The sequence below is a fragment of the Miniopterus schreibersii genome, assembly GCF_964146895.1.
Source record: "Miniopterus schreibersii genome assembly, chromosome: 8".
NCBI lineage: Eukaryota > Metazoa > Chordata > Mammalia > Chiroptera > Miniopteridae > Miniopterus > Miniopterus schreibersii.
This window is the reverse complement of record NC_138109.1, coordinates 27821188-27848219: the sequence shown is the minus strand read 5'-3', so window position 1 is coordinate 27848219 and position 27032 is coordinate 27821188. Positions and strand designations below refer to the sequence as shown.

At 40.2% G+C, this 27032-nt stretch overlaps 1 protein-coding gene across 4 annotated transcripts in view; it reads right to left on the bottom strand.

The window, feature by feature from the left end:
• The window catches only part of MAST2 (microtubule associated serine/threonine kinase 2), a 130376-nt gene extending 108083 nt beyond the window's left edge, over window positions 1-22293 (bottom strand). For 2 of the 4 annotated variants that reach the window (XM_081144675.1, XM_081144676.1), the window contains exons 1-3: window positions 21803-22269; window positions 8462-8609; window positions 4060-4202 (exon numbers count right to left, since the gene is read on the bottom strand). In XM_081144675.1, coding sequence (XP_081000801.1) covers window positions 4060-4202; window positions 8462-8609; window positions 21803-21982 — 471 coding nt within the window. In that variant the 5' untranslated portion in view covers window positions 21983-22269. Of the gene's footprint in view, window positions 1-4059; window positions 4203-8461; window positions 8610-21802 lie in introns of all 4 variants that reach the window. The other 2 variants (XM_081144674.1, XM_081144673.1) reach the window with 2 other exon arrangements.
• Between the last annotated feature and the right edge of the window lie 4739 nt (window positions 22294-27032).

Genomic DNA, 27032 nt, shown 5'->3' with positions numbered 1-27032 from the left:
ACAAGAAATGGTTTCTGGGGTGAAGTAATCTCAAAAATAGGTTTACGAAAAAATTAGCAATGCTTTGACCAAATCTGTAATATAATTTAACATAAATTCATAATCAAAACTATATATAAATAAGCTCAATATTTTAAAAACTTACAGTATGTACAGGATATTACCTACTTGCCCTTACAGATCATCCCTTGTACCTCAAACTGCAGTATCATTATGACCTACATCCACAGATTCCCCTGCCCACTACTGTCTAGATGGGTTCAACCAATAGGTAGCACCAGCAGGAGATCACAGAAAGAAAAGGTAAGGGAGTGTGTCGGGGACAATTTATTCTCCTTGGTTGGTCCCTGCTGGGTCATGTTAGGCTGGCTGCATCCCACTACCACAAGTCATATCAATCGTCAGGCTGTCTTCTACACACAGCCCCTTTTGTCTCCCAAGTTCCAAGCATCACTTCCTCTTCTCATCCTTTCTTCAACACTAGGTAATAACAAGTTATTATTAAGCAGAAGGTACTATGGGTATGTTACCATTTCACTATACTCTACCCATATCCCTTTATTATAAGCTCCTAACTTATCTGTTCTGTTTCTTGCCAGGACCCTAATATGTGGAATAAAATCATTTGTATTTTCATTTTTATTTGCACACAGAACAAAAATTCTTTTCAACTTACAGAGAAATTTTTATGTAATAAGAACCAAGTAAAACTCTCCTTATATGTAATCCCGAAATCCTCAGTATCTGAACAGTTTAAAAAATTATCAATAAATACAGCCAGCCCGGCCAGGGCGTGGCTCAGCGGTTGAGCACCGACCTAGGATCCAGGAGATTGCGGTTCAATTTCCAGTCAGGGCACATATCCAGGTTGCAGGATCGATCCCCAGTCAGGGGCATGCAGGAGACAGCCGATCAATGACGACTCTCATCATTGATGTTTCTATCTCTTTCTCTCTCTCCCTCTCCCTTCCTTTCCCTGAAATCAATCAAGATATATTTTTAAAAAAATTTTTTTTTTTAAATTATCTTGAGAATAAACAACTAGGCTGCTAACAGCCTGTTCAATCCCATGACTCTCCAAACTTTTTATTTTAAAATCTCTTATGAAACATTACTCTCATACCTTTGAAAAGACACTAGGTTGCTTTAGAACTATGTTCCTCTTACAAAAAAGAAGAGTGGAAAGTGCAGCAATTCTCAAGTTAATAGGCAGTGAATGGACTTAATAGAAACTCCTAAAATTCTTACTAAGTTGAATACTTCACTATCTTGTACTATTTGCCCTTTCACATATAAATTTTTCATGCTTCCCTACATTCCTTTTCATTCTCTGCATTTTCTTCCGTCTTTAATCAAGTTTCCTAATCCCTATAGTTCTAAAACTGATATCCTTTACTCCAGATGTCTATTACTTCCTTTTTCTTTTTTTCCTTGTTAATCCTCACCGGAGGATATTTTCCCATTGATATTTTTTTTAGAGAGTGGAAGGGAGGAGGGGAAGGGAGGGGAGGGGAGGGAAACATCAATTAGTTCCCGCCCCCATGCACCCCAACCAGAGCTAGGGACTGAACCTGCAACCCAGGTATGTGCCCTTGACTAGAAATCAAACCCAAGACCCTTTGGTGCGTAGGCTGATGCTCCAACCACTGAGTCACACTGGCCAGGGCCAGATATCTATTTCTAACTCTTAAAAGAATACAACAAATGGATACCCACATGCAAAAGAATGAATCTGGACCCCCTACTTCAAACCAAATACAAAAATTAACTCAAAATGGATCAGTGAAGTAAATATATGAGCTAAAACCATAAAACTCATAGTAGAAAGCATAGGGGTAAATCTTCCTGACCTATTATCTGGCAATGAATTCTTAAATCTGAGACCAAAAGCATAAGCAACAAAAGAAAAAAATATATAAATTTGACTTCTTCAAAAATGTTATATATCACAGGACAGACGAAAGTGAAAAGACACAGAATGAAAAGAACATTTGCAAATCATATATCTGATAAGGGTCTAGTATCAAGAATAAAGGACTCTTACAACTGAACAACAAAAGGACAAACAAAAGAATTTTGTTTTACTTTTTTTTTTTTTAATATATATTGATTTCAAAGAGAGGAAAGGAGAGGGAGAGAAAGAGATAGAAACATCAAGGATGAGAGTCATTGATCGAGCACGCAACCCGGGCATGTGCCCTGACCGGGAATCGAACCCAGATCACCTGGATCCTAGGTCAACGCTTAACCGCAGAGCCACGCCTGGCCGGGCTACTTTAATTTTTTATTTTACAATTACAGTGACATACAATATTATGTTAGTTTCAGGTATACAACCCAGTGATTAGACATCATATAACTTACTATGTGATCACCTCAATAAATCTCATACTCACCTGACACCACACATTTATTACAATATTATTGACTATATTTCCTATACTGTACTTTACATCCCTGTGACTGTTCTGTAACTACCAATTTGTAATTCTTAATCCCTTCACCTTTTTCACCCATGACCCCAACCCCCATCCCATCTGGCAACTATCAAAATATTTTCTGTATCTATGAAATCTGTTTCTGTTCTGCTTATCTGTTTATTTTGTGCACTGTTGTTAATAGATGTATACTTACTGACATTTTATTGTTCATATCTTTTTTCTTTTTTTAAAAAAAATGTAATTGATTTCAGAGAGAGGAAGTGAGAGGAAGAGATAGAAATATCAATGAGAGAGTCATTGATTGGCTGCCTCCTGCACACTCCCCACTGGGGATCAAGCCCGCAACCTAGGCATGTGCCCCAAGCAGAAATCAAAAAGCGACCTCCTGGTTCATGGGTCAATGCTCAACCACTGAGCCAGGACGGCAGGCCCTTCTTTTCTTCTTAAAGACCCTTTAACATTTCATGTAATACTAGTTTGGTGGTAAACTCCTTTAGCTTTTTTTTGTATGGGGAGCCACTTATATTTCCTTCAATTCTAAATGGTACCTTTACTGGGTAATCTTGGTTGTGGGTCCTTGCTTTTCATCACTTTGAATAGTTCTTGCCAATCCCTTCTGGCCTGCAAAGCTTCTGTTGAAAAATCAGCTGACAGTCTTATGGGAGCTCCCTTCTAGGTAACCAACTGCTTTTCTCTTGCTGCTTTTAAGATTCTCTCTGTCTTTAATCTTTAGCATTTTAATTATGATGTGTCTTAGTTTAGGCCTCTTTGGGTTTGGAGGAGTCCAGGAGAGGGTAAGCTGCAAACCAAGGCCAGCTGCCACTAGTGCCAGGCCTAGGGCCACTTAGCAAGAGGTATGAGGCACACTGAGGCCAGATGCTGCTTGTTAGAGAAATTTTAGGTAGGTCTGAAGCATGAACCAAGGCAGGTCATAGTATGGAAAAGCCACTGGAAACAACTTGGGTGGGCCCGAAAGTCGGGTGGGGTGGGGGCTCTGGGAATCACCAGAGCTGAACGAACAATGACAGCTAGGTGGATGGAGACTCATCTATGGCTCCTGCCTGATGGGTCTGTGGGGGGGAGGGCTCAGAAAAGGAACAGGGGCCTCTGCCAGCACTTCTGTCTAGGAGAAAGCTGCCCCTCCAGCTCTCACCCTGATGCCAGACAATTCAGTTCCCGTATTTCCCTGGTGCGTTTCAAGCTGCTGCCTCAGCACTGGAGCTCAGAGGGAGTGAGTCCAAGTAAGTCTTCTTTAAGAGGAACACCTGGGACTCCAGGAGCCCCCCATCTCACTCAGCAACAATCCCTGCTAGTTTTAACAGCCAGAAGATATGGGGACTTCTCTTCTTGGTACTGGAACCCTGGGCTGGGAAGCCTAGTGTGGGGCTGAGAACCCTCACTTCTTACTAAATCTTTTTCATAATTCTCAGTACATAATTAGTATCGGTGACAGTATAAGAAAACAATCAGAATATATTCAATTAAATTCCATTCTTTTTCTATTCTCTGAGAAATTAAACTACCCAAATCCTAAAAAGGAAAACAATAAATGTGGCAATGACAAATGACAATCAAGGATTTATTCATAAAGCACGGGACCAGCTTTATTAACACTTACCAAGCCAGCAGTAAGAGAAGGTGCAGACTGTCCAAGGGACTGGTTCCTCATTCGAACAAGGTTTGATGCTTCTCCTGAAGATTGCCAAGTTGCCTGTCCCACACTGCTATGTACACTGCTTGACAAGGGGAGCAGCTGCTTACCTTCAAAGACAAGGTTTAGAAAAACACCTGTAATTATTTCTTAATGAAAAATACAATGATATCAAGTGGATAAAAGTACATTGAGCCAAAAAAAGTTCCTCCATATCCATTTCAGAATCTGTAGCCCTTTAAAAATTCCAAATATCTTGGCGGTGAAAATTCCAAATGAAATACTGAACTATTTAAAATTCACTGTAATATCCACCACCATGCCATCCCCTACCCACCACCCTGAGACCTGACCTAGCAGGCCAGGAGTTTTCCAGTCTCTTCCATCTTACTTAGCTTCTCACCAACTCAATGCAACATGAATGGAGTAGAAAGAGTCTCCTAGACAAGTTTGGCCCTTAGTTTCCCAGAAGACAAACACTGAATCTATCCTGCTCTTGCAAGGCTCCATGTGTTCAGCCAGGACTGACTACCTTAATCCCACTGAAAGACTACAAGAAAGTCACTTAATAAAGACTATCTAGAGCTGCAGTGACTTTCTAATTGAGATACAGCTCTCATTTCAATCTCTTCATTCACACCAGTGTTCACATTGCTGGTAGTGATCTAACCAAAACAAATGTGGTCATGTTATTCCCTTCCTTAAAAACTTCTAAAGACTCTCTACTATTTAAAGAATTAAACCAAACTTTTAAAATACTAACAGGATCCTCCATAAATCCAAGATATCTTCCTGGCCTCATCTCCTTAAGGTGTTCCATACCCATTCAATCACTAAACTTCAATATTATGTCATGCACTTTCACCTGGCTTTATCTTAATCACCCAATTCACTTGGAAACACTTCCTCTTCCTGGCAAAATCTTATTCATCATGGAACTACCCACTACAATAAAAATATAAGCAAAAGAGCCCAGCTGGGCATGGCTCAGCAGCTGAGTGTCAACCTAGGATCCAGGAGATCGCGGTTCGATTCCCAATCAGGGCACATGCCTGGGTTGTGGGCTCAATCCCCAGTCGGGGGCGTGCAGGAGGCAGCCAATCAATGACGACTCTCTCATCACTGATGTTTCTATCTCTCTCTCTCCCTCTCTCTTTCTCTCTCTGAAATCAATAAAGATATATTTTATATACACACACACATATAAGCAAAAAAAGGTTTGGTTTTGGTCTTTCTACTACATACTTTTTTATTGCAAACAAAATGTGACGCAAATTATTTGGAGGGCAATTTAGCAAAACTTATAAAAATTTTTATTTGAATATGTCTGGACCCAGCACTCCACTTATAGAAATGCAATATAAAGACAAAAAACAATTATAGACCAGAATGTTCATCTTAGTGATTCTCACCACAATAAAATTAGAAATAAGTGTTCATTACAAGTTAAAGAAATTATAACATCTTTACATAATGAAATATTAAACCCAGTAAAAATAATAAAGCAGCTCAACATGTAGTCAAGAGAAAAATGTTTGCCTGGCTGGTGTGGCTCAGTGGTTGAGTGTGGACCTATGAACCAGGAGGTAGGTCATGGTTTGATTCCCGGTCAGGGCCTTTGCCCGGGTTGCGGGCTCAATCCCCCCGTGGGGGGGGGGGGGGTGCAGGAGGGAGCCAATCAATGACTCTCTCATCAATGATGTTTCTATCACTCCCTCTCCCTTCTCTGAAATCAAAAGAAACTTTTCTCTTTTAAAGAGAAAAATGTTCAACAGTTCCTGATGAGTGAAAAAAGCAGAAAGTATGTAGCATATGATCCCATTTTTTATTTTTAAAATAAAAGATTGTATATATTTTATAAAAAGTTTTAAATGTATTTAAATATAATGGAGTGGTTTGGAGGAAGGGAAAAAGAAGAAAGTAAAGATTAAGGACTTTTCTCTTTCTCCCACAGCCTCTTTCCCAAAGGGTGACTGAAAAGGAGGCTCAGTGCCTAGGCATTCACACAAAGGAAAATAATCTGGATATTTATGTAAATACACTGTAGAACATGCAGAAACATAGACTATTGATAATAGCCTTACAAAGTACATGCTGTTATTTGCCCAAGGTCACACAGTTAGTAGGTCCAGGAACTATTATGGTATTCAATGAATCTATCTCCAAAGCTAGTGGTTGGAGTGTCAGCCTGTGGGCTGAAGGGTCCTGGGTTCGATTCCAGCCAAGGGCATGTACCTCAGGTGCAGGCTCCATCCCTGGCCACGGACCAGTCAGGGTACGTGTGCAACCAATCGATGTGTCTCTCTCTCTCTCTCTTTCTCTCTCTCCCCCTTCCTCTTTCTGTGAAAAGCAATGGAAAAAATATCCTCGGGTGAGAATTAAAAAAAAAAAAAATACATTGAGAATATTTACAATTAATCTCAAAAATTACATAATCTCCCTATAGTGCTAAAGTGGCATTTGCTAAAATTGCAGGGAGTCAAGATTCCTAACCTGATAAAACTTATCTTACTTCAAAAGCCTGTGTGATGCTTAATAGGGAAATTCTAGAAGTGTGCCTATTGAAAACGAGAAAGAGCTTTGTTCAAAGGCAATTAGGCGAGAGAAGAAAATAAATGTATAAATGGGGGGGAGGGAAGAGTTTTTTCCATAAAACCCTCCACACACGAAATAATAATAATGGTACTCTACTCAAAACTTCCATAAGCCCAGAGTAGAGCCTGCCTGCCTTCTTTCCTTCCTTCTGCAAATGTTGCCAAGCTCTCCAGATGATCTGCCTACTCCTCGTCTATATATTCTAAAGGAAAGGTAGTTTGCTACCTATCCATATATACAAAGGCTAGTATCATATTTCTATCTCTCTTCAAAATAAAGGCCTGCTGGCGAAAGCAGCTTACACAACTGCAGAAGATACCCATTAGAACATATACTAGTCAGGGCTTAGAGTGTATTAAGAATTCCCAAAATTTTGAGGAAAACAACGTAAAACAGAAGCAACAATATGTACAAATGAAGCAAGCGGCGCTTTAGAAACAAATAATTCAGGGGGAAAATTTTTTTAATTCTATTTAATATTCTTATAATGATTCAAGAGGCTATTATATAAAATATTCCCAGTTAAAGATGGCTGACTGAGCACATACTTTTATCTTTTGTCCCCCAGAAAACTCCACTAAAATAAGAATAAAGAAATAAAATAAATAAGCAAATGTAAGAGAAAGAGAAAGAGAGAAAGACTTGAGGGGATGAACAAATTATTGTTGGAAAAATCTAAAGTAGGTGAATCATAACCAATGGAACTGGGTAAAGAAAGACACAAGGTATAATAAGCATAGAGGAGGTTGCAGTTAAATGGGGTATCAGGCTGCCCTGCAAAATCTCAGATAAGTTCAATGCTCAGAAATGCAAGATACATAAAAGGACATAAAGTAAGACATAAGGCTGAAATCAGATTAACTGAAAATCTATAAACAGGTCAAAAATAACCACAGTCCCACATTGTACCACCCAGTAGCCAGGCCACTGCCTCACAGGATACAAAAGTTATAGCATCACAGAGCAAAGCAATGGATTCTGGTTTTTAGGGCCTCAAAAGAAAAAGTGTTGATTCATAAACAAAAGAAAACTTAAAAAGAAAGGTTTTAATTCAAAATTCAAAAATCTATTTACTCATAGACAATTAGAAGATAAACATATCATTAAAAGAAGAGCAGAATGCTACAAAAAAAATTAAACAAGAAACGGCTCTCTGACAAAATAAAAATTTCAGTAGAAGAATGAGAAGATAAATCCAAGGAAATAGCCCTGAAAAGGGACAAAAAAAAAGTAGTTGACAAGTATTTAACTCTTAGGCCACGGATTATATTTTCATCTCTACTGATCTAATATTTTTAGCAGGGGTCACATGGATTTTTTTTCATACTCTATTGATTGCTTAAAATTATGTCACATTGTAATTGCTTCCTATTTGGACCATGACTTCCTTGTATAATTTTTTCTCCTTGAATTTTTTAACTTTTCAATGGAAAAGGGGTGAAGACACTATGGGCACTAGAATGGGTTTTCAAAATGGGGGGGAAATCAAAAGAAGAAAAGGATGTAAAGTCTATAGAATTAAGCAGAGAGCAAAAATCAGACTGAAAGGAAATAACCAGTGATAGTGGTCAACCAAGAAATACTAGCAGGTTCAGGAGGTTAGTGTTCAGAGATGTCATGAGGAAGTAGTAAAAAAAGGAAGACAGCCTTAGCCATAAGTGCTCTATACAAAACTACCACCAGAGAAGAAGCTGTCAAGATGCCAATTCAGTTGGTATACTTTTAAATATTGACAACACAGTCCCATATTTCTTAAACAAAATTAGATACTTACCTGACAAAGAACTGGCCAGGCTTCCTTTCCGTAACTTACAGTCATCCTGACTAAGTTGTCGTTGAAGTTTAGCTTTTCCAGTGGATGGATATATGTCAGGATTACTGAGCTTCCTGAAGAGCAGGGGACTAAGTCCAGGTATCACATCCTTCAAAGAGAAAAAAGTAAAACATAAGTCTTTAATGTCTTTTCTGGAAGTGTCTAAGAACTTCATATTAAACATCTCTACAATATTCATTATAGTTAAAAAGTGCCAACATCTTATATTTCCTGCTCAATAAAGTCAGAAACATATTTCTTAGTAAAAGCTGTTTGGGTATGCTATGAAGGATGTGGGACATTGATCATAAAATCTCAAACAAAAAAATAGAGGAGACTCACAAGATGATAAGACATTTTGATAAGATATATTATTCATAATGAGTACACATCTAGTTGTTGATTTACTTTTCTCCTTTTATTCACATTCTTCCTCTATCCAGTAAAGAAAAACCTTTTGCAGTTTTGTTTTTTTCAGTTTTTAAAAAAATCATGAATAACAAGCCTTCCTTTACCCATTATACAAAGTTAGAAACACCTCCAGCATTCAATTAATGCTAAAATAAAGCTTAGAGCTTTCTTTATATGTCTGTAATAGGAGCTAAATACATGCTTTCAATGAAAAAGTATAAAGTACTATGAAGAAAATACAGACAATATGAAACATTGATAGTGCCTCCTCTTGGCCTTTATTTTAGTCTAGCCCATCCCATTCCATCCCAATACCTCTTCCTCCTTACTCAGTAAAGTGTCCAACATATCAAGACTCAGATGTTCTGAAGCAACCCCATCTAACTAACAACAGCATTAAATGAGAAACTATTTTGAAACAAACTAAGGAAAATGAGGCAAATCTTTTATATTTCAATGATGTAAGCTAAAATAAACAAGGTAAGTAGCACATCAAACTGACCTAGAAAGTACTAAGACAAAATGAGAAGCATAAGGAGAGATAACTGAAATCTATGTTACCAGTCATTTGAAAAACAGGACTTAAGTAAATGGTACCATGGCAATACTAAAAGCCACAGGGAGCCCCGGCCAGTGTGGCTCAGTTGGTTGGAGTGTGGTCTGTGCACAGTAGTGTCACGGGTTCGATTCCTGGTGAGAGCACATACCCAGGTTGCAGGTTTGATCCCTGGTTGGGGTGCATGCAGGAGGCAACTGATACATGTTCCTCTCTCACATCGATGTTTCTCTTTCTCTCTGCCCCTCTCCCTTCCTCTCCCTCTAAAATCATTAGAAACATATCCTCGGGTTAGGATTAAACAAATAAGACTTAAACAATAATAAATAAAAGCCACAGGGGGGAAAATGGAAAAATGTCTACCTCCTTGAGAAAAAATTTTTTAAAAGCCCTCCAAGGGCTTTTAGTGGGTTTTAGTGATTAGTCGGTTCACAAACATGGGAAAATACTAATACGGTTGGTGGTGGCTATCCACAAAATAATTTACAAATACCCAAGCAAAACGAAAAGAGTGAAATTGATGATGAAAAATAACGAGAGAAGAAAAAGTATTTTTTAATTGATAGCAAATGGATAAAAGGATAAATGGGGATATTTAGGCACTGTATCACTAAAACAATCGATGTGAGCAGGAAGAAAGGAGAATTGAAAGCAGCAGTTAATGCAAAAAGAGAAGGCAGCAAGGGAGGCAGCCTATATTCCCACTATATGGTGTGTCAAGGAAGAAATAGTACTATGCATCAAAATGAAACCATGGATGGATGCAGGGTTTGGGCACTAATGCAGTAACCCACCAAAAATGGGTAGCCACTCACAGAGGCAACACCCCCAGCAAGAAAATTTGGGTAGAGGAAAATGAGAAGGTCTTGGATGATAACAAGCTGAAGTAATACCCTACATGAAGGTAATACAGAGAGGGAAAGGTTCCATCCCATGAGAGAACCAGCACTTGACTGATGACTGCTACACTGGATGGATGAACAATTAGTCTTAGCCAGAAAAGAAACAACCACCAATAGCAAATTAGATCAGCACCAATAAAGAGAAAGTCATATCCTTTCCAATCTTCCTATTCCCTATCATAACATACCAAAGAAAAGAAGCCAGAAAATGGAAAGGAAATGTCAAAGCAAGTCATGTCTTTTTTTTTTTTTAATGTTTTTATTGAGTTTGAGAGAGAGGGGAAGGGAGGGGGACAGATATAGAAACACCAATGAAAGAGAAACATTTAAAAAAAAAAAGCACAATGAGATATCATCTACACCTGCTAGAATGGCTAGCATTTTTTTATTTTTATTTTTTTTTATTATTGTTTAAAATATTACAGATGTCCTTTTTTCTCCCCAGTGACCCGCTCCACCCCATTGGCTATCATTTTTTAAAAATGGAAAAGAGCCCTGGTGGGTGTGGCTCAGTTGGTTGGGCGTCTTCCTGTGCACAGAAAGGTCGCTGGTTCAATTCCAATCAATGTTTTGTTCTCTCATCAATGTTTCTCTCTCTCTGTCTCCCTTCCTCTCTCTCTAAAAAAAAAATCAATAAAAATATCTTTTTTTAAAAATGGAAAATAGCCCAGCTGGGCGTGGCTCAGCAGTTGAGCATCAACCTAGGATCCAGGAGGCGGTCAGGGCACATGCCCGGGTTGCGGGCTCCATCCCCAGTAGGGGGCATGCAGGAGGCAGCCGATCAATGACAACTCTCTCATCATTGATGTTTCAACTCTCTCTCCCTCTCTCTTTCTCACTGAAATCAATAAAGATACATTTAAAAAAAGGAAAATAACAAGTGTTAGCAAGGTCATGGACAAACCGGAACCCTCCCTACATTGCTGGTGGGAGTGTTAAAACGGTACATTCACCTAGGAAAACAGTTTGGCAGTTTCTCAAAAACTTAAACACAGAATTACCATATGATCCAGCAATTCCACTCTTTTATATATATAAAAACAAAAAACTGAAAAACAGGTGTTAGAACAAAAACTTGTACACAGCCCTGGCTGGTTTGGCTCAGTGGTTAGAGCGTCAACCTGTGAACTGAAGGGTCCTGGGTTTGATTTCGGCCAAGGGCACATACCTCGGTTGCAGGTTCGATCCCCGGCCCTGGTCGGGGTGCATGGGAGAGGCAACCAGTCAATGTGTCTCCCTCACATCGATGTCTCCCCGCCGCCCCCCATCTGAAAAGCAATGGAAAAAATATCCTCTGGTGAGGATTTAAAACAAAACAAAAAAAAACTCGTACACAAATGTTCATAGCAGCACTATCCCAATCACCTAAAGGTAGAAACAACCCAAATACCCATCAACTGATGACTGGATAAACAAAATGTGGTATATCCATGCAACAGAATATTACTCAGCCATGAAAAGAAATAAAGTACTGATATATGCCACAATGTGGGTATTTGTATGCTAAACCAGTATGCTAAATGAAAGATGCCAGACATAAAAAGCCACATATTGTATGATTCCATTTATATGAAATGTCCAGAGTCCATAGCAACAGAAAACAGATTAATGGTTGCCAGGAACTGGAGGAAAAAAGAAATGGGGAATTACTACTTATTGGATACGAGATTTCCTTCTTGGGTGATGTGAATGTTCTGAAACTAGATCATGGTTGATGGTTGCACGATATGTGAAGTACTAAATGTCACTAATAGTAAATTTTATGTTAAGTGTATTTCCCTGTATTTTAAAAGTCAAAGCACATGTGGAGGTGGGCTTCCCTAGGGCCACACTTCCTTCTAGGAGTCTGTCAAATTGAGAAGAGCTAAGATACAGTCACTTTTCTCTCTGGCATCTCTATCGCTGCCTTCTGGCTTTTTCCCTCTTCCACATGGCTGGACTGACAAAGTGAAAAAAGCCTAAGGGAGAGTTCTCACTAGCCACCAAGACCTGAAGGAGCATGGGGATTGCCAGAGACCTCAGCAGACAGAGGAAAACAAGCTTTTCCATATTAGCTTTCTTGGGGAAAGGCCTTTACTTACTTGCATTCAAAATGGTTATTACTCAAAACTCTGTGGGCCTACTAGGAATGAAAGGAAACTATGGTAACAGACTGTGCATACACAAAATAGGAGGATTTCTACATAGTTCTAGCTGAGGGCTACCCTGGGGTTTGAGCTCAGTGGTAGGAACTAGCTAGATACTGACCAAACATGATTCGCCTTCCTCCTGGGCACAATCTAGATATTTCCCAGCCCTCTAGCAGTTAGGCATGGCCCTGTGATTGAATTCTGGCAATGGAATATGGGGGAAGTGATTAAGCCATTTCCAGACCTGGCCATCAAAACCTCCCATGTGGAAGCATGTGTAGAACATATTAGAGCCTCCATTAGTCTGGGTTCTTTTGAATGGATCTGTTACAGCAACTATATTCTTTAATATAAAAGACTACTAGCATTAGAGCTAGTAATAAAATGTCCCTTTCTCTTACTAGTCAAAGACAAGGCTCAGCTATTCCTGAGTCACCTGAACAAAATCATCTGGGTATCACACCTCTGAAATAACTTAAGGAATTTTTTTTAAATGTTATTTCTTTTTTCTTTTTTAATGTGTTTTATTGATTTCAGAGAGAGTGGGAAGAGGGAGAGAGAGAGAGAAACATGATGAGAGTCACTGATCAGCTGCCTCCTGCATGCCCCCCACTGGGGATCAAGCCTGGAACCCGGATATGTACCCTGACCAGGAATCAAACCATGATCTCCTGGTTGATGGATTAACGCCCAACCATTGAGCCATGCTGGCCAGGCTAAATATTAGTTCTAAACTCTACTTTTAAAAATATCCCTAAAGGTCTCAAATTGTCATGAAAATTAGGAGATCTAATATTACTATGTTACCTTTGCTTTGCTGAAATATAGGCACAGAAACTATGTGGCTTGTTAATCTCCAACAAACTAAGAGTTAAAGGATTTGTGCGTCTGCTGCTCAGATCCACTGGTGGGAAGTACTGCTACATTAAAGTTGGCACAACTAAAATACCACAGAATTTTAAAATGTGGTCTCCTTGGCCCGAGTTTATTCTTAATTACATTCTAAAACCTAGGGAGACTATACTATCTTCTAAACCAGTTACTGAATAAAAAAAATCCATAAAAGTTTCCCTAAAGGGAAAAATGTACAAATTAAAGCCTCCTTTTTAAGCTGAACAAAGTAAAAGAACAGTTTGATAACACTCACAAAATAAAGGTCAATACGTATCATTTTCTATTATATTTCTTTTTAAAAGCAGATAGGAACACTAAAAAATATGAACTCTATTTCATACATTCTGTACATGTACCTTTAAAATATGATAACTAGCACTGGCAGGTTTGGCTCAGTGGTTAGAGTGTGGGCCCAAGGACTGAAGGGTCTCACGTTCCATTCCGGTCAAGGGCATGTACCTCAGCTGCAGGCTGGATCTACCGCCCTAGTCAGGGCGTGTACGGGAGGCAACCAATCAATGTGTTTCTCTCACATTGATGTTTCTCTCTCTCTCTCCCCTTTCCACTCTCTCTAAAAGCAATAGAAAAAATATCCTCTGGTGAGGATTAAAAAAATTTTTTTTAATTTTTAATATGATAATTGACCATTATTGAGCATTTCTTGGTATCAGGCTTTGTAATAAGTGTTTTACATGGATTAATTTATTAAATCCTCACAATAACCCTATGAAATAGGTAATAATATTATCTCTATTATAATCTATGTGGAATAATTGAGGCTTAGAAAACTTAAGTAACTTGCCTCAGGTCACAGAGTTGGAATTTTAAGTTACAGAAGGATTCAATCTTAATCACTATACATTCACGCAGAAGTCTCTATTTAGAACCTTCTATATACAATCCTAGAAACTGAAGATATAGCAGTGAGAAAAGCAAACCCAAATTCCTCCCCTCACGAACCATATATTCCACTGTGGAAGAATGACAATAAACAACAAATATGTGACACTAACAGGTGACTAAAGAGAAGGAATAACTAAGAGTGTTACTTTAAACTGGTCAAGTAAGGCCTCTATGAGGATGTGATATCTGGACAGAGACCTAAATAAAATGAGGAAGCCAGCCACATATATATACATATGTGTGTGTGTGTATACATCATATATGTATGATTTGGAAAAAGAACATCTCAGGTAGAAAAAACTACGAAGTGTAGAAGTCCTCAAATAATAATTTTTTTAATTTACGTATGCGGGAACATACTTAATATACTTGGAGACTATCAAGGCAGCCAGTGTGACTAGAGCTCAATGAACAAGAAGAGTGGAAGGAAATGAGGTTTGAGAAGGCCAAAAGGCAGATCATGTAGAATCTTAGAGGACAAAGCAAGCACTTTGGATTCTTATCTAAACTGTGATGGAAAGCCACTGTAGAGTTTTTAGTAGGGGTTGGTGACAAACTCTGATTTAAGCTTTTACAGGGTGATACTGACTGATCTTGCTAGGTGCAAAATACCATGGGAGAGGGGGAATGGAGGGTGGGGTAGTGGGAGGTGGGGTGGAGTGGGGGTGGGCAACCAAAATAGAAATAGGAGACTTTTACATGATTATAGCACTGAGAAAAGGAAACAGTTTTTGGGAATTAAAATGAGGTACAATGTTAAGAAAAAAAGTTGTCAAATATGTCTCACTACCCGGCCAGGCGTGACTCAGTGCTTGAGCATTGACCTAGGATCCAGGAGATCGAGGTTAGATTCCCGGCCAGGGCACATGCCCGGGTTGTGGGCCCGATCCCCAGTCAGGGGGGTGCAGGAGGCAGCCAATTAATGACTCTCTCATCATTGATGTTTCAATTCTCTCTCCTCCTCTCTCTGAAATCAATAAAAGGTATATTTAAAATATATTTATTTATTTATTTATATGTGTGTGTGTGTGTATATATATATATCTCACTAACAATGCATTACATGTAAGCCTTTACTCCCAACAGGCTAGCCTCTGCTCTTCCGTGAGGACTTTTCCTCTTCCCCCAGGGGTAGCTAGCCCTTGCTCCAACAACCCCAGTTTTCAACCCCTTTGGAATCCCAAGTATGTATATTAATGATGAAAAACAACCAACACCTCCTGAAGAAAAGTAATAACCAAGGTACAATAGGGATTTCACGAAGAAAGTACAAAGCTAGGTAGCAAATTTAGCAGAGAACCATATAGCAACTAAGAGCAGCAATGAAGGAACTATACTGATTGCAGTATTTGGCTGCCTCTGATAGTCCTGACTATAAGTCACCATCAGTAACTAGTGGAAAAGCATTTAAGTTGATCTTAGGCTAAGGGGCATCCAGTAGAACAAAGATGGGAAAACTCTGTAAACAGATGTGTCCTACCCTCATCAGGGAACAAACATTGTACAACCTGCTTCAACCATCCCAGGCTGTCTGCTCCCAGTACCCTTGATTAAATCAAATCTTCCCCTAATCAGAAAGAATATCTGCACCCCATCTATGTTCATAGCAATGCAATTTACAATAGCTAAGATTTGGAAACAGCCCAAGTGCCCATCAGTAGATGAGTGGATAAAAAAGCTGTGGGGCATTTACACCATGGAATACTACGCAGCTGTAAAGAAGAAAGATCTCGTACCCTTTGGGACAGTATGAATGGACCTAGAGTAAGCAAAATAAGCCAGGCAGAGGAAGACAAATATCACATGATATCACTTATATGTGGAATCTAAAGAACATAATAAACTGATGAACAAAATTGATTCAGTGACATAGAAGCATGGAACAGACTGATGAATCTCAGAGGGAAGGTGGGGGTGGGAAGAGATTAACTAAAGAATCTATAGACTTATATGCATAACCCATGGACACAGACAATAGTGTGATGAAGGCCTGGGGCGGGGGGGGGGGGTGCAGGGTGGATGGGGTGAATGGGGAAAAAAGGGGACATCTGTAATATTTTCAAGAATAAAGATAATTTTTTTAAAAAAATTATTATGCTTAATACTGATAACTATAAAGACAAAAAATAAAATAAAATCTTCCCAAGCTAATAGGTTTTCAGGAGCTGACCCTTACCCATATTACTTCTGGATAAGAGGGGGAGGGAAGGCTAATAAACTTTCTCTATTGAAAACTTAGAAGAATTCTCAAATGCCATGTTTCAATCACCATGTCCTACATTCTATCCCCTATACAACTGCCAGAGTAATCAAGCTAAAACACAAGTTAAGACCATTCTGCTCCCCTATTTATTACCCTTTTATTTAGTACTAAAGAATAAATAATGAGATGGTACTGATTTCCATGAAAATAATTTTGAAAATTTCTCAATGGTGCAGAGAAAATTCTAGGAACTAAAATTGAATTCCACCTTCCTCCATCTTCAAAAAATGTCTCATTTCCTTTACTTCTCTGTTTCTATCATAGTACCATTATTACCCCAATCACTCAAATCCAAAATATTCAATTTTTCTCTTCCTTCAATAAATAATTACTTATTAGCATCTATTGTGAGCAAAGCCCTTGACTATACATTATGGTAAATAAAATGATGATACAGCCCGGCCGGACATGGTTCAGTGGTTGAGCATCGACCTAGGATCCAGGAGATCAAGGTTCGATTCCTGGTCAGGGCACATGTCCGGGTTGAGGGCTCGATCCCCAGTCAGGGGCATGCAGGAGGCAGGCGACCAATGACGACTCTCTCATCATTAATGTTTCTCTCACTCTCCCTCTCCCTTCCTCACTGAAATCAATAAAGGTATATTTTATTTTATTTTTTTAAATATATCTTTATTGATTTCAGAGAGAGGTAAGGAGAGGGAGAGAGAGAGAGAGAGAAACATCAATGATGAGAGAGTCATTGATTGGCTGCCTAGCCCACAACCCAGGCATGTGCCCTAACCAGGAATCAAACCCCGATCGCCTGGATCTTAGGTTGACGCTCAACCGCTGAGCCACGCCTGGCCAGGCAATAAAGGTATATTTTAAAAAGTAAAATTATGATACAATTCCTACCCTCAATAATTTATAACTTAAAAGCAGAAATGAAATATATAAAATAAATACAGAAGGACAAAAGTGCTAAAACATTGGTTCATTTATCCGTTCATTCAGCAAATATTTATTTAGAACCTACTATATACTGAGGAATAGATAAAACAATGTGTTATAGAAAAAATGAAATGAGAATATTTAAGTACCTATCTACTATGTGCTTTCTAATCATTATTTTATTTAATCTCATAGAACCCAAGTTTTCACTTTTTGTTTCATGGAATTTTGAGAATTGTAATTTCAGAAGATTCACAAATGTACTGAAGCCCAATCAAAGATCCTCTTAGGATCCCACATAAAAATAAAAAATAAAAACTTCTCAGAATAGTTTCTGTGACATTTGAGTTAGGCCTGGAAGTTTGAATAGAATTTTAATGGGCAGAGGCAGAGAAGAGCTTTTCAGACAGATGATTAATAAAAATAAATATATAAAGCGCCTAGCAATAAACAAATATTTACTGACTACCCATTACATAGCAGTTAAAACACTAAAGACATAGGATACAATAATGATTAAGACAGCCTCTGGGGAGTTTTTTCTCTGATGAGAGACTGACAACCAATTAGGACATTCGTTGAGCAAATATCCTATTTCAAGCACCAGCACATATGGATGTTTCTAATAAATATTCAGACTAATAACTATGTTTCAAATACAATACTAGGCTTAGGTATGCAACAATAAATGAAACAGTCTGGCCTGAGAGAGAGATAGGACAATTTGTATATATGCAACAATGGAAGCAAAACTAAGCCTTGGGAAGGAACTAAGAGAAGGGGCATCTAACTCTGATTCTTCTTAAAAAAAAAATTTTTTTTTTAAATGCTAAGTATCAAAGTAGACCTTGAATGCCAAGCTCTTCAGACTTTATTCTATGGGTATTAAGTTACTGAAGGTTTCTTAAGATAAAGAAATGAAATGAGCCGTACCAGGCATGGCTCAGCGGTTGAGCGTTGACCTAGGATCCAGGCGATCAGGGTTAGATTCCCGGTCAGGGCACATGCCCGGGTTGCGGGCTCGATCAATGACTCTCTCATCCTTGATGTTTCTATCTCTCTCTCTCCCTCTCCTTTCCTCTCTCTGAAATCAATAAAGATATTTTTAAAAAGAAAAAAGAAAAAGAAATGAAATGATCGATCTAATAAATATTTATCACTGGAACTCAGGGAGGCAATGAGTTCTATTTTTTTTTTTTCAACAGAATGCAGAATAAATTAGAGGTTAAAAGAAGTTTTTTTCCTAAAACCCAAGAAATTCAGTTGAGGTATTACAACAAGCAAGACAAAAGTTTATAAATTCTGAATTAAGGTGATGACAGTGAGAGTAAAGATTTGAAAGACGTCATGAAGGTAGACTAGGCAGAGCCTGGATAAGGGCATTAAGGGAGAAGGAAAAGTCAAAGACCCTGGAAACAATTTCAAGCTTGATGACAAAACAAAGAAAAGACACGGGAAAAGCACATTTCAAAGGAGAAATAACAGATTGTATTTTAATGATACAGTAAGCCACTGACCTTCTAGAGATCCAAATCCTGCATCCTGTTCAGAACTTTATTCCTAAATATCAGCATAGTATAAAGTATAACAAGCATTTCTCCATGTCATGAGAAATGGAGAACGAAGTCATTTGTGAAAAGTGAATGCTTGTTGTTCAGCTAGGCTCTTACTCTCTGAATGAATGGAATCCATCCAGCCTCTAACACATACAACTGAAATTTTACCTGTTCAAAATCAAATAATTATAAGTTATAGACTTACAAAGACACTATCAAATTATAAAAATCACAAATGTTAAGATCACAAATGCTTAAAGTCTATGATGGAAACATTAAGCACAGAAATGGAAACGTACAGCTAAGGGCTAGACACTCATCACTCTACAAGAAGATTCTGTGACACAATGCCATGAATAAAGGGGGCCATAGACCCTTGTTCCACATCCTAAGAACCTGCCACAAATAGGGAAGCCCACTAAGAAACAGAGTACAATTAAGGAAAGAACTAAGGACGGAAAACATATCCCCGAGGAACATTTAGGGGGCAGGAAAAGAAAACAAAAAAAGACACACAGGAAGCAGTCAGACAAATAGAAGTGGAATGCATATTATGACAAAAGAAAATAATCAAGAAGGAACATGCGGTCAATAGTGACAAATAGGTCACAGAGGCCAGAGAGCATAAGGACTATGGGAAGACTATCGGATTTAATCATTCAAAGGTTCGTGAAACTATTACATATCTCTCTATGTAATTCTTTCACAATAAAAACTTTTCACAAGTAGCCACGCATTATTTTTTAATTTCAAAAGACATTTTAGTATCCATCATGGTACATTCACACAATGGAAAACTATACAGTGATGAAAAAGAACCAACTATTTCCACAAGCAACAACATAGATGGATCTCACAAACATGATTTGAATGAAAGAATCTAGTCACAAAAGAGTACAAACTATATGGTTCCATTTATATGAAGCTCAAAAACAGGCAAAACTAATCCATGGTGATGGAGGTTGGGAAAGTAGTTACCTTTGGAGGAGGGTTCTAGGGTACTAATAATGTCCTACATTTTTAACTAAGTAGTGGTCGAATGAGTATATCTGTCCTGTAAAAATTCATTGGCTGAATGAACCTTTGATTTGTATTTAAGTCACACCTCAATAAAAAAATAAAAACATATACAGTTATTGGTGACCTTGAAGACATCAGTTTTGGGAGAGTTTAAGTGCAGGAACCAAAGCATAATATGAGAGATGTACACAAGGTGAGGAAGCTGACCCATTTTTCAAGTAGGTGGCTGGTGGAGCAAAGAAGAGATAACAAAGTAGCTTAGGTAGGTTACACAATTCAGGAAAACTGTGTTGTTTTGTTTTTATTTGAGGTTTAAGACAAAGAGAAAATAACATACATAACAAGGGCAAATGAGATGGGATGAAATCAAGAACATAGAGGGATTAGCCTCAGAGAGGAGGAGGAATACTTTTCTCTGAGACTGAAGCAAAGGATGAACGAACACAGAAATCCTGATATAAAGAAAGAAAATCAAGTAACCTTGAACTCTATAGTGAAGCATGCAATGTTCAACTGGACCAGGTAAATTGAGTAAGGAAAGGATCTGAGCTTTAAATACATTTTTAAAGTTCCAAATAGGTACTGCAGAAAATATGAAAAGCAAGGACGATGGGGGAAATTACAGCAATAGGACAATGCTCAGTGGCCTGAAAAGCAAGGGCAGAGACAGCCGATGGTGCAGTCTGCTCAGAGCTGGGTGGAGAACAAAAGGTAAAAGAACAAAAAGGGGAAAAATCCAAGTGCTAGCATGTGTATCACTGAAACTATATAAGGAATGGTGTCTCAGGAAAATACTTATTTAACTGATGGGAAAGAGGCAGGAAACCTAATAAAAGTCTTGAAAGACTCAAAGATGAAGTCACTAGGATCTCGAGTGCAAAAGGAAAGCTGTCACTAGAGTTCATTACAGAACCTTTTTCTGCAAATCCCACAAGATCAAAAACCACAGTCTCCTTTTACTGAACTTCCTACATCTACTAGTGACAACTTCTCCCTGATAAAACTGACCTTTAACCCCTACTTCTAACTTCACCTACACTTGATTAATAAATTATATAAACACATCCTGTCATTCAGAAACTCCATGAATATTTTTTCACTGCTTTCCGTGTTTTCCCATCAAGACGTTGTCAGTGGAAAACTCCTAGAAGGCAGAGCCTATATCTATGAATTCCCTGTTCACAACATTGGGCTTCGAACTGCACACATGCGGGTGTTTTAAAAAAGTGCTTTCTCGTGAAATAGATCGTTACTGAAGAGAACTTGAGAAATGGTTCTAAACACACTCCTACAAGACTATAATGATGACCAAACCAGAGAATGCTTAGGAATAACATCCGTTTTTATACCTGTCAAGACAGTCAGTCTCTAAGAAATAGGATAACATTTACTACTTGATATTGAGTTTCCCTACCTTATACTGTTGACCTCCCTAGGTAACTCCTCCATACCCCTTCAGTAAGCCTACTTGCAGTGCATTTACTCCCAGCTCACACTCCAGTGTAGCTTCTTCCCATCCAGAACCCCTGAACAAACGCCCATAGGACCATTCTTTCATCCCCCTACGCCCCCCATTTCTCATTCAACCTGGCCATCACTTCCACTTCTCCACTCCCCATTTTTCTGCCTCTCCAGACCTCCCATTCCTCCAGCGGAACTACTCAGTCCCCACCCCTCAAATGCCCTAGCTAGTCTTCCCGCCGGAGATCCCCTCCCCCACAGCTCCCATTCAGGCTCCCCCTCCATCCTTTCGCTCTCGGACCCCGGCCCTCCCTACCTGCTCCTTGACCTCAGGCCCCGTGGGCCCGGTCCGTTCCTCCAGTCGCTGCCTCCCGGGAGGCGCTCGCCGGCGCGGGGGCAGGGACTGGGGCAGCTCGGACGCCCGCTGAGCCCCATCCTCCCCGCGGACTGCCGGCAGCGGCTGCTGAGGTCGGTCGCGGCAGCGGCTCCGCTTCATATCTGCGCCTGGGCCCCGCGGGCGTCAGCGCCGCGACTGTCCCGGCCCCGCACGGCTCCGGGCCGCAGCGCTGCCGCGCCAACCACCGCCCGCAGCCACCATGGCCCGGCGGACGCCCGAGGCCACCGACCCCAGCTCGCAGCTCCTCCGCGCTTCCTGGAGCCCTTCCGGCGCTCGTCACGGAGGAGACAGCATCGCCGCCGCCTCGTTTTCTCCCACCCGGCACGCGTTCAGCCGGCCACCCGCCACCGTCGCCGCCGGCTCTATAGCCAGCAGCCCGCCCGCCCGCCTCCGGCCGGGCCCCGCCCCTCCCTTCCCCTGGCGCGCGCGCACGGGGAGCGGGCCCGCCACCACTGGCCGCGCGCGGCCTCCCGCGCACGCGCCGGCGAACGGTCGCGAGAGACCCGCCCGTGGCCCCTCTCTGTAGTGGGGAGAGCGGAAGGGGGCGGGGCTCCCGGCGTGCAACTGCGGCTGCAGACATTCATTGATTCTTCCATTCATCCATTCATAAAAATGTGTGCTCGGCCAAGGTAAGCGGTAGAGATCCAAAAATGAATTAGAACTGATGAGTGTCTGTCTTCAAGGAACTATGGGAAGAGGGACCAAGAGCAGGAAGGAGTCAAAAATATACAGCGAATTAATAAAATACTAATGCATGCCTTTTTTGTTGAACGTGCACTGTCACCTAATCTTCACATCACACTTTGGAGGCAGGGCTGCTCATTCTCATGTTACTGATAAGAGGACTGAGGTGAAGTGACTAGCGCTGTGCAAATCAGTGAACAAATTAGGCAGGACCCAAATTCTGGCTTTTATGTCCCTTTCCATTGTTTCCTGCTGCTTCCAGAAAGTAAGACGGTGTGCAAAGTCCCAAAAAAGAGGAAGAAGGGATGGATTCCTTCTGGGGAAAGGGGAGGACAAAAAGGCTTCCGGAATGATTCCCATGATTCCCCAGTGACAATGAAGTCATCATGTTATAACCCAGTCCAGCCTGGCCACAGCCAGTGCAGCTGTGGCCTGAGGAGCCTGGCCTGTCACTTCCAGTGACTCATCGGCTCAGCAACGTGGCTGTAGATCTGCACTGTCTGGCGTCCTCCTTCTGGCTTCAGCAAGTCTGCCACAAGGTTGTATTTTTCCCTCTTTTGACTTGACCACAATTCTTTCCCTGAAGGCTGCACCCATTTTTCCTGGGCCTCCTCCCTGAACCCTTTCTGAAAAATAAAAATAGCTAACATTATAGAGTGCCTACTGGACCTATAGACACCGTGCATTCAATTCACACATATGCAAACAAGAGGTAAGTTGTGCTCTGATACACTAAGGCTGCAGAGTTCGATCCCCAGTCAGGGCACATACAAGAAGCAACCAATAAATGTATAAATAAGCAGAACAACAAATCTTTCTCTCTCTCCTTTCCTCTCTCTCTTATTAAAAAATTCAATCAATGAAAAATTTTTAAAGAGGTAAGTTGTGTTCTTTCCAATTTACAGTTGAGGAAACTGAGGCTCAAGTTACATAATATGCTATGATACGGCTAAGTTCAAGGCCAGGATTCAAATCAAGGTCTGCCATATACTGGAGCCTACACAGGCAATAGAATATATAGCAAAGGTGGTGTGATATCACTCCCTGATTAAATTACATTATATGAGATTCTGTCTTGTTAACAGACTCACTCTCCTAATGGCCTTGAAGAAGCGAGATACCATGTTCTGAACTGCCTATGGAGAGGTCCGTGTGGCAGGAAATATCAGGCAATCTCTAGGAGCTAGGGGCAGCCTCTGGTCTAAGAGCCAGAAAAAAAAAAAAAAAGGAAAAAAACCCAAAGTGCTAAGTCCTACAACCATAAAGAAATTAATTCTGCCAACAACCTGAGTGAGCTTGGAAACAGATGGTTCTCCTGGTAAGAACATAGCCCAGCCATACCTGGACTCTTGATCCACAGAAACTGTAAGATAAGCGTGTGTTAATTTAAACTGATAAGTTTGTGGTAATTTATTACACAAGACTAGAAAACAAATACAGCCAGATACTTACTTTCTCAGCCTCTCACCAGTCAGAGATGGCCATGTGACACAGTCTGGCCTGAATCCACTCTTATCCCTTCTTCCTCAGTTTAATAAATGACAAGCCTTTTTTTTTTTTTTTTTTCCAGTTGCTCAGGCCAAAACCTCAGAATGACCCTGTGTCTTCTCTTTCTCACGTCATATCCATTCCACTAGTAAATCCTATGCATATTAGGAGGATAGTACAGCCCTGGCTGGTGTGGCTTGTTACTGCTCAATTGGTTGGAGCTTTGTTCCCATGCACCAGAAGGGTCTCGGGTTGATTCCCAGTCTGGGCACATACCCAGGTTTCAGGTTCAATCCCTGGTCGGGGCACGTACAGGAGGCAACCCATAGATGTTTCTCTCTCCCTCTCTCTCTCTCTCAAAAAAAAAAAAAAAAAAAAGGAGGATATTACAATTATCTGGGAGACAAGTGATAGCAAGTATTACCAAAGTGATAGTGATGATGGAAGAAAGTAGATAGATTTTAGAGAGACTCAGAAAGTAAAAATAGGACCTGTTGTCTGCATCTGGGTGGAGGGAAAGAGAAAAGACTCGAGAATGATTTCCAAGTTTCTGACTTGGGTAACTGAAACAGGGAACAAGGAAGGAGAAGTATAAAGGAGATTATGTTCAGTGAACTATTGATTAAATTGATTTAGAGCTCAGAACTGAGAGCTACCAACCAGTATTTAGATGTATAACTAATATAAACAGTTTCATAATCTTAGAATATAAATGTGATCACATCACTTTTCTTTTTTCTAGTTAGCCACTCAGGTCCCTCAGATCATATTATCAGAAAGTCTTGCCCTAGCTGATTTGGCTCAGTGGTTAGAGCATTGGCCCATGGACTGAAGGGTCCAGGGTTCAATTTCAGCCAAGGGCAAGTACCTCGGTTGCTGGCTCAATCCCCGGCCCGGTTGGGGCACCTGCAGGAAGCAACCAATTGATGTGTCTCCCCCACATCAATGTTTCTCTCTTTTTCTCTCCCACTCTCCCTGAAAAGCAATGGAAAAGATATCCTCAGGTGAGGATTAAAAAAAAAGAAGATTAAAAAAAGAAAAAAGAAGTCCTGGCCATTGTGGCTCAGCTGTTGAGCATCAACCCAGGATCCAGGAGATCGAGGCTGGATTCCTGGTCAGGGCACATGCCCGGGTTTTGGGCTCCATCCTCGGTAGGGGGCGTGCAGGAGGCAGCCGATCAATGACTCTTTCATCATTGATGTTTCTATCTCTTCCTCCCTCTCCATTCCTCTCTGAAATAAAAAATTTTTTAAAAAAAGTACATACCTTGCCACAGCCAGGTGGCTCAGTTAGTTAGAATACCCTTCCATATACCAAAAGCTTGCAGCTTCAATTCCCAGTCAGGACACATACCTAGGTTGTGGGTTCCATCCCCGGTCGGAGTGAGGCAACCGATTGATGTTGCTCACTCACATTGATGTTTCTGTTTCTCTCTCTCTCAAATAAATAAATAAAAACTTACCCTCAGGTGAGTATCAAAAAATAAAAATTAAATTAAAAATAAATGATAGTAATCAATGGCAAATAAAATAAGAAAATCCATTTGACACTGACACTTATATTTTTGTTGTTAAAGTTTTATAATTTTGTGCCTGGCCAATGTGGCTCAGCATTTGTACATCAACCTATGACCCAGGAGACAGAGGTTTAATTCCCAGTTAGGGCACATGCCTCGGGTTGGGGCTCGATCCTCAGCAGGGGGTGCAGAAGGCAGTTGATCAATGACTCTCTCATCATTGATGTTTCTATCTCTCTCCCTCTCCCTTCCTCTCTCTGAAATCAATAAAAAATAAAGTTTTATAATTTTGAGGTTAGATTTTTTTAAATTTTAATAGACTTGGGACATCTTTGTAAACTTCAGCCATTATTAATTGTGCTAGTCTCAGATCCATGTTTTGCCCCTTCTCTATTTTGCCCTAGCTTGCAGGGGATTAACTCATGCTAGTTATATTTCTAAAGTTTCCTAACCTGGTTACTTTCAGTTAATGGGACGGATATTGGGGAGTCTGCTTCAGGCAGCATCTCCAACATTGGCTGTGTCTTTCCCATGGTTCCAGGTTTCACCAGTCCCTTCCTCCCTCTCTCAGCTTCCACAGGGCAGTCCTTCCTTCTATGGTTTCAGTTCCCACTGAGTGGTCCCAGCTCATCGTCTCTGTTAACACCACCTCTTCCTCTGATTCTCCAGCCTAGGGGTGGTAGAAGTCTCCTGCTGTTGCTGATTTCTGAGTTGTTTCCCCAACCCCTGTTTCACTTCCAACCTATTTGTAACTAGTTCCCTGTATTAAATTCCTTCTATTTAGTTACTGGCATGGGCTCTGTTTCTCTGACTAGACCCTGACGGGTTAACCTAAATAGTGTTAAATAAACCATGAGAATTAATTCCACACAATCATCCATCAAAGGACAAGAAAGGAGAACACTGAGACTAAAGAATTCCTGGAGCAGCGAGTTAGATGGGAGTTTTTCTACATAGTTTTTCTATGGAATCCCAGAGGGTAGGCTCTCTCCCCTAATATGAATCATTCTCCCTCAGTATTCAATCATAAATTCTATAATCTGTTGAATGTCCGTTCATGCTATATCCTGAGGGAGACACAAAAATGAACTAGACATGATACTTGCCTAGGGTCAAGGATCTGAGAGTCCAGTATAAGAAACAAAATATTGTACAAGTGATCAGAAATAGGCAACGCTTGTTCTACGAGGATTCAAAGGAAGAAAGGATCAATTCTAGCTATAGGTTCAGGAAACATCTCAGGAAGGAGATGCCATTTGTACAGAACCTTGAACTATTTTGATGTTGAGAAATCATAGATGGAACAGCATGAACAAAGGAGTGGACTTGGGAAATGCAGGTGGTTTATAGTGAATGGTAAGTATTTTACTTTCACTAGTGCAGTATGTGAATAGAAATAGTGAGAAATATAGAGGGAAAAGGCAGTAAGTGAATCTTGGAAACCCTTTGAATACCAAGTTT